The sequence below is a fragment of the Halyomorpha halys genome, unplaced genomic scaffold (genome assembly GCF_000696795.3).
Source record: "Halyomorpha halys isolate HHAL.00 unplaced genomic scaffold, Hhal_1.1 Scaffold579.1, whole genome shotgun sequence".
NCBI lineage: Eukaryota > Metazoa > Arthropoda > Insecta > Hemiptera > Pentatomidae > Halyomorpha > Halyomorpha halys.
In genome coordinates, this window is record NW_027112775.1 from 195,077 (window position 1) to 203,706 (window position 8,630).

At 28.3% G+C, this 8,630-nt stretch overlaps 1 protein-coding gene across 1 annotated transcript in view; it reads left to right on the forward strand.

The window, feature by feature from the left end:
* LOC106684417 (metabotropic glycine receptor) overlaps positions 1–8,630 on the forward strand; it is a gene marked incomplete in the record, with an annotated part of 252,339 nt that overhangs the window by 97,040 nt on the left and 146,669 nt on the right. Inside the window, 1 exon segment of the mRNA XM_067050546.1 lies at positions 5,015–5,083. Within this exon segment, the coding sequence (XP_066906647.1) occupies positions 5,015–5,083 (69 nt within the window).

The following is an 8,630-nucleotide window of genomic DNA, read 5'->3' on the forward strand; positions in this document are numbered from 1 at the left end:
ATAGTTTTCATTAAACTAATCAAAAATTGGGGTGAGATAACTGCCTTTTTTCTCCTCTTGGGCTCTTGTACTATATATTCCAGCGTAGCCCTCTACCCTGGAATCTAGAAGAGCCCTGCTCTATCCCTCGTGCGTGGGGGATAGAGTGGCCTCGTAGATTCTCAGGTCTAGAGTGTAAATATTGTGCATAATAATATAACTGTGATTAGTGTTTTTATTTTATTGTTATATTAGTTTAAAATTACTTTGTTTAATTATGTTCATTGTATTTATTTTTTGGTCTATATACATGTAAAGATTTGATTATTATTTATTTTTTATTATTATCATTTTTATTTATTTTATAGTTTTGGTATGAATGTGATGGCTTAAGGTTATGCCAGATTTATTTTTTGTGGCTTATCAATAAATAAATAACAAAAAAAAATTGCTCTCAGAACATTTTTCATATATGCACAATTAGTTTTACCAGATGGCACAAGTGATTTATTACAGTCTTTGTGATTAACAATTTTAATAGTTAAAATGAACAATAAAACATCTATAAGGGAGAGAAAATGAAATAATGATAGTAAAATTAGTTTTTGCTTTGAGACCTGTGAGATCCTAAACGAACTGTCAACTCCACTTCAAAAATCCATTTAGTTGTTTTACTGTTTTATTACTGCTATTAAAACTCTATTATTATATTAGGTCTATAAGCTTCACTAAATAGTTACCTGATGTGATTATTCTATCCAGAATAGCATTAAATCTATGTGTTAAATAGTTAAAAATTAATTATGGATTGAGACAGTACAGATCTCATTGTCAGCTTTTAACGATAAATTAAAGATTGATCTACTCTAATAAATTTAAGTAGTAAGGTTTTTGTCCTGAGTAAGACGATATAAAATTAATTTTAATAAACTTAATGCAAAGTCGCAATTTAATTTAGAATTCATAAGATACGGTTGGAAATGATTTTTAAAAAATAAATAATTTAATAATTACTAAATAATTGTAAATTAAATCCTATCTTACTTCGGCTTTTATTTTAAAAAAATAAAAATTAATAAGCATTGTGTGAATTTCGTAATAGTTCATTATATCCTCTGTTTTCCGTCCTTATTCTTTTTCAACCATTCTAGATTTTCTTTTTACTTAAAAAGTGTTCTTAATTATGTTTTTTTAACTTTTCATAAACCCCTTGTTAGACATTAAAATACCCTTTCTTCTTCATCATCTCTTTTTCACCTTTTGTTTTCTACCTATTACCGTCAATCAACCCTATTTTTTTTTCCTTCTTCCCTTTAAAGTTTCTTTAAAAAATTTTTAAGCTTTTCAATCTCGAATTTTCGCCTCTTGTTATCTTTTTTTTTTTTTATTCAAACAACTCAAGAGCTAATATATGTAAATTATTCATGGAATTATTAAACAAATAGAAGCATTACTTAAAATTGTTTTATAACTAAGTATTCTACAAAATTAAGAGCTGCTATAACCAATAGAACAAACTTGCACAAGGTTTCCATCATAACTGAGTATGAGTAAAATGGCAAAAGGTAAGTGTGGATATTTATGGTTTTGCTATACTTTAACTCAATTTTGGAGTTAGTCAGTATGTTTATTTATGTTTTGAATCTTATATATTTATTACTATTGTTGTTAACTATGTCTAATGAGCCTATGAGATCGAAGTAACATGAATTTAATTTTTTTACATACTGATCTATATTTTTCTATGTTAATAATTTCTTTTAGATTACATTTAAAATTGTTTTTCTGCCCGCGCATTATTTTAGTTATGTCTTTTTTTAAAATGTAATTATTGCAATTTTCAACTTCATTTACATAAAAACACATTAAGTTTGATGTAAGATCAAAATTGAGTGATACAGACATGTAGAGAAACTACCCATTAGTAGCACTCTAATCATATTTCTACACAAGAAGGTCTCGAGGCCATCTTCTTTTCAGGCGCCTCGGAGGGTTGCCAGGAATAGATGAGGAAGGCAGGTTAGATACTAGAGAGTGTTGATGGTTAGGGAGTTTAAAATGGACTGATTGATATCTGGTTCGGGCCTGATCGGTTACATATGTAGCACTGAGGTCTTTATGGATGATTTTAGTTGCGACAAGGTAAGGAGCATTGAGGATTGTGGATTGCAAGGATAAGAGTGGAATTCGAAGGTGTAGTGGAGTCCTAAAGCCCAACTCCGAATCTCCAGATAGGCCTTATAATTGTTATTTAAACCAGTATTTGTAATGAATAAGGAAGTTTTCTCAGTCTTGTGTGAGGATTCCAGTTTAGTCGTTTTTCCAGATGTAGTCCAAAGTAAAGGTGATTTGATGGGAATTATTTTGATCCTCCAATTATGGCACCATTTTTCGGGGGTTTCGATGTGGGATGGGAGAATTTGGGATGTAATTAAAGGGTTATTATTGACTGCGCAAACATGTTTGTCATCAGCGTAAGTGGTGAGGATAGTGTTAGGTTTTTTGGTATATCCAATTTGAAACATGTCCTTATTGCATGGAATAACTTGTGAGAGCTTTTCGGTCTGGTATGTTAGGGAATTTTATTAATTGTACTAGCGTTGGTTGTATCTTTTTATATTAGACACTGTTCAAAGCTTTCAAAACAAGATTTCTCGCTGTTCTATTCCCAGGGAATTTCATATAATTTGTCTTTGTCATAATTTTATGTGTAAATTTTGGATAAAGTAATTTTGTGTTTGTATGTTATGGCGTACTATTTTTTTTTTTTTTTATTTGTCAGAGTTTTTGATTTTCTTTTGAAAAGTGTTGGCGTGTAGGAAATTTTACAGTATTTACTGTTTGAATTCCTGTGGTCTCGGATGTTGGTCAGTATTTGTTTTAGTAGTTGTCAAACAAGTCAGTGCGGATATCCATTTAATAACAGGAGATCCACTATTTTATTTTCCGCTGCTTATTGGTGTGTGTGTGTGTTGGCTATTGGCTTTTATAATGAATATTTCTTCCAGAGTGGATGGGTTTTCCCTGCCATTTTATATCTTTTTTCCAGTTCGAGTTTCTAATCAAAATAAAATCTAATAAGGGATTTTATTTTTTTATTTCATACTCCATAGTAAAATGTTTTTTTTTTTTTGTTTTTTTTTGCGTTATTCATATGTCGTATCGCGGCTATTATGTCATAAATAAATGGAATATAAAATGGAATTTTTTAAAAATGGCTTTCATAAACCTTCTATATACCTATTATAAATCAATATCTTCCCAATTAGGGGCAATAGGATATCCCATCTTTTGGATATACAAAGTTGTATTTTGGGATTTTTGTATTTGCTTCAAGTTTTGGCCAATTATTATTGATAAAGGTTTATATTTCTTGCATTTGTTTGTATATAATGTTGGTGGGTCTAAGGAAACCAGTTTATAATCTTGTATATCTTGAATGTTAGTGATATTTTTGTGAAATTCAAAGGAGTCTTTAACATTATATTTATTGGTAGAAAGGTTATTTAATATACCAGGTACATATTTTGGTTGTTCTCAGGTTGGGGCATTTAGGAATGGAAATATCAGTCTAACTGGGTTTACTGTTTTCTTTCTAATGTGTTTGTTTATAAATCTTTTAACACCAAAAGCAATTGTCAGTGTTTCCTTCTCTATCTGGGCATATATTTTTTTCACAATTAGTAATATAATCTATTTGATTATACTATTTATTATACTAATTGATAAAACTCTCCAACGTTTCGGCCCTCAGGCCATTTTCAAGGAGACAACTTTAAATATTGATGTAATTTTTATATTTTAAACCTAAAACTTTTTCACATAAATTATTGTCTCTATTTCCACTTACTAACATCATTTATAACAGAACCTGATAAGATAAGATACAGAAGTTTCAGTCACCTTAAAAATGGCTTGAGGGCCGAAACGTTGGAGAGTTTTGGAAAATAAATGCTTAGAATATATTTGGATCAAATTAGTTTGTTTTAATAATAAAATAAATCACTCTAAAACAATCATTATAGTAAATACTTAATGTAATAATCTATTTGTTCATCTTGTACATTAAAAAAAATAAATAAATTACCTTTCATATTTATTGTTTTTATGGGTATTTATTGTATAGCCTCCTCATCTAATCGTTTTATTATTTCATCTACTGAAGATACTTTATCTGCACCTATTTTCCATAACAATCGCAATCCTCCCACTCTAATAATGTTTTATTATTGGCTCTTTTCTTATTCTACTTCTTGTCAAGATGAACCACCAATTCATAATTCTTTATTTAGTGTTCTTACAAAATCTAATTTTCCACGATATCCCAAGGGAATGGGGCAGGAAAATTAATTTTGTATCTAGTTTTCTTCTAATTCTCTTCTGACACCATGTTGGATTCTATTTTACACTACTAATTACTTAACGACTACACTAAAGCTAGCAAAAACCAACACAGAACCTGCTAGCTCCGTGTAACAGTGTTAAAACTGCACAACATTAATCTATTAAGTGAGTGTTATTGTTTCTGCTGTTGTTATTTTTTATATTGTTGTTGTAGTGAGTAATTATATATGAATACCTCACATATATAATTAATAGCCAAAATAAAATTTATCATTATGTACTTCTTATTATTTCTATCTACTGAAGTTGTTCTGATGTTTCCTAGATAATTAATAAACAATCTAACGTTTAATTCAATAATAAATACGATGAAGTATTTTAAGCTATTTACCAATTTTATTAATATGTTTCATATTCATTATTTATTAATTATAAATAATTTAAAAAAAATTTTACTATTGTTCAGGATTTTTTTAGAACATCCTTCAAACATTTCAATAAATTTACGCTATGTATTCCTCAAGGAACCAAGAACTTCAGTGCTTTATTAACTGTATATGCTTTGTATTATTTATTAATCTTGTAATGTATTATAAAATTTAATAATAATATATTATTATTGAGTGATGAGGACGATGGTATGAATTCATATGAAATACGTAACCAAGTCAGAAGTTCATTTTATTTTCAGGTTGTCCGCGCTGCAAGTCCTGTCCTGTTGAGAGTAATCACCTTGGGAGCTTTCTTCATCTACTGCACTGTAAGTTTTTTTTTGTTGTTTTTTTTTAGAAATATTGATGATGTTAGCTTTATATATATATGAATTATTAACAATCAGTCATTAAGATTGAGAAAATAACTTCTTAAACCTACATTAATCCACTTTAACAAAAATTATTTATATATTTTTAAAAAAATATAATTTTTTTTTTAACAATTGTGTTAAAGGAAAATAATAAAAAAAAAATTATAATCGCCAAAACGGGAAAAAAGACAAAACAATAAAGAATAAATTGCTCCTTAGGCGGGACGTTATTTTTTCCTTGGAAATAACGAAAAACCCGAAACAATATGCCCACAATATACCCTTATATAAATAATAATCGAATTATAAGCACTGGCGAATACCTTTACATGTAGATAACAGAAAACCTAGGGGTGTTACCTTCCACCTGTTGAATTATCGAAATATTAAGTAAACATAACAAAAAACATAGGTAAAATCAACAAGTTGAAAGTATTGTACATGCATAAGAATGAACATAAGAACTATATGTACAATAGTTTAATAATAATAAGAAATATATGTACACAGAATGAAAAAGGAAAGAAAAGAATTCATATCAGTTAATAAAACAATGAGAACTTATAGGTTGACTTAACTTAAACTTAAATGATTAACCTTATCAACTATTATTTACATTACTGCACAAAGGAATATAAAAGTGATATTAAAATAAAATTTAGTTCGAACCCCACGTAGTCTTTGGGTATACTCCTGGTAGAACACAAGGTTATTCCATATTTCCGTTCCGGTCACCGTATCACCAGAATTATAGAGATATAATCTCTAACGATGTAATGCCACAACTCTCCTATCCAGGACGTGCTGAAGATTCCTCTTCACAAAACCAAAGCCCACTCGTCTTAACATATCACTCGTGTTTTTGCTTTTCCCCGTAATCCCTTTTGTCTAAGCAGATATCGCCAGTGTTTTATTTTACCATGGCAATATTAACAATATATATATCGTATATATATAATTATCCAACATATTGGTAACGTTTCGGCCTTTTTACGTTGGCCATTTTCAAAACTTTTTCATACTTCTACACCTCATTTACTTTATTAAAATAATTCTGTTTTATGGACACTACTCCATGGAAGTATTATTTGACAGTTGTACACCATTTATTCTTTGGGGTTTTCTACAATATACTAATAATCGCAACACATTATTTTTTTATACAATGCTATTATAACTAAATAAGCAAGTATATTGTTTTTGTTTCTATTTTGGGCTAAATCAATTTCTTATATTATATTTTTAACTAATTTGGAAACCAATTTTATAAATATTTACTTATGGATTGTCAATATTGTATATCATTTATGCGTGAACTAAAATTCTCTAACACTGTTCACAACTGAAAATACCATATTTCTTACAGTGCTCTGTTGAAACTTTTTAAAAACTATTTTAGTTTATGGAATAATGATCATATATATCGTACACATACATACGATACTATAGATCCCGGGCTATGGATTTTAGCTTATAGAGAAGTGATGAATCTCAATATCGATTTATAATCCCAATACATCAATGTACAATGAAGAGATCTTCAAAGCAAGGCTTATGCTCATTGGAATAAATTTAATTTTGTTTATTGGAAATAATGAACCATATTAAATTGCTATCAGCAATACAAAATGTATACATATGAACTATGAAATAATTTAATAATTAAGAAAAGGGAACAGATAGATACATTAGTATAGACTGGAAGACCGGATAGAGCCGATCGTTTCCGATCTCTCCCGATCGCACTCATGTTTTTGTTATATTTTGTTAAACTTTTGTATTCTTGGCAAAAAAGTTGATCCTCGCAATCTAAAGTACAATTTTTTATGGCAACAGAAAAATAAAAATTTAATTATAAAGAAGATGGTCAGGGATGCGGTCACAAGACAAAAATAGTTGACAAATATTTATTTGCCAAGGTTTCACCTAAAGAGATAGAAAGATTTTAAAAAAACAACTAAAAATATTTTGGCATAATAGGATAAAATACAAAAGGTAAATTAAGGTTGGATTGAAATTATATGAATATATGTTAAAACAAAACAATATACAAATGAAAGAAGAGAGTAAATAAATTGTATAAATATAAAATAGACAATTATCAATAAATAAAACTATTCCGTTAAAATCAACAGGAGACGTAATAACACGTAAAATAGAAAAGTAAAAATGAGAAAACAAAATTTAACAAACTAAAAAACGGAAAATAAAGAAGTCAGTTCAGATTACATAAAAGTCGAGAGAGAATAAATACAAAAAAATTAATAGTAATAATAAATGAATAAAGAACAAATAGTATAAGAGCCGGGAAGAAAAAAAGGCAGTTATCTCACCCCAATTTTTGATTACTTTAATGAAAACTAGGTATAATTACTATAAAAAATTGATGAGTCTGCCAAGTATTGGTAGGGGGAATACAAAATGGCGGCAGTTTCAAAACCTTAAAAAAACACTAATTTTTCATTCGGAGCTCTATATCTTAAAAACTACCAAAAACACTAGAAAATCTAAGAGAACATTATTTAAAGAAGAGTAAATCTGCTGAAATATAAGCCCTAAAAGAGCTATTTACGTCCAATAGTTCTCGAGATATAGCTTTCTAAAAAGCAACATTTCATAAAAATCTACTGAAAGATAAGTAGTTAGTTAATTTATTTTGAGAATTCTATATCTCAGGAACTATGTGACGTAAAGTTGTCTATTAGCACTCCAATTAAAGCTAGTTTAACGGACTATAAAGAAATTCATGAACTTTACCTTCGTAGTAATAGCAGTTTTCATGATATTTGCTAAAATAAATTGATTTATAGTTGGCCGGACAATAAATTTGATATATGAAAAACTTCATTTCAGATATAGTATTTCACGTATAGATGTCTGCCAGCGCTCAAAATAAAGCTAGTTAAATTTACTACAAAATAGTTAATTATGTTTATCTTTGTAAGAGTAGTAGTTTTTGATATTTGATAAAATAACCTCACAAAATGTTAATTTCTAGTTGTTCGTATAAAATGTTGGATTTTTGAAAAAATATATTTCTAGATCCATAAGACGTACATGTGTCTGTCAACACTCAAAATAAAGGAAATTTAACTTACTATAAAGTATTTTATAACATTTATCTTTGTAGAGGTAGTAGTTTTTATAATATGCACATATGAATATGAATTTGGCAAATGAAAATTTGTCCGAATAACTATAAATCAATTTATTTTAGCAAATTTCATGTAAAATATTACTCCTACGAAGATAAACATCAACTACTGTATAGCTTATTAAACTAGCTTTAATTTTAGTGCTAATAGAGATCTGTACGTCAAATGGTTTTTGAGATATAGATTTTTCAACTACTGATCTTTCAGTACGTTCCATACAACATTTTTATGAAATGTTCCTTTTTAGTAAGCTATATCTCGAAAACTATTTAACGTAAATAACTCTTTTTTTACTAAATAATTCAAAAACACTATCCAAATTATAGTCTCAAAACATTTATTTCATT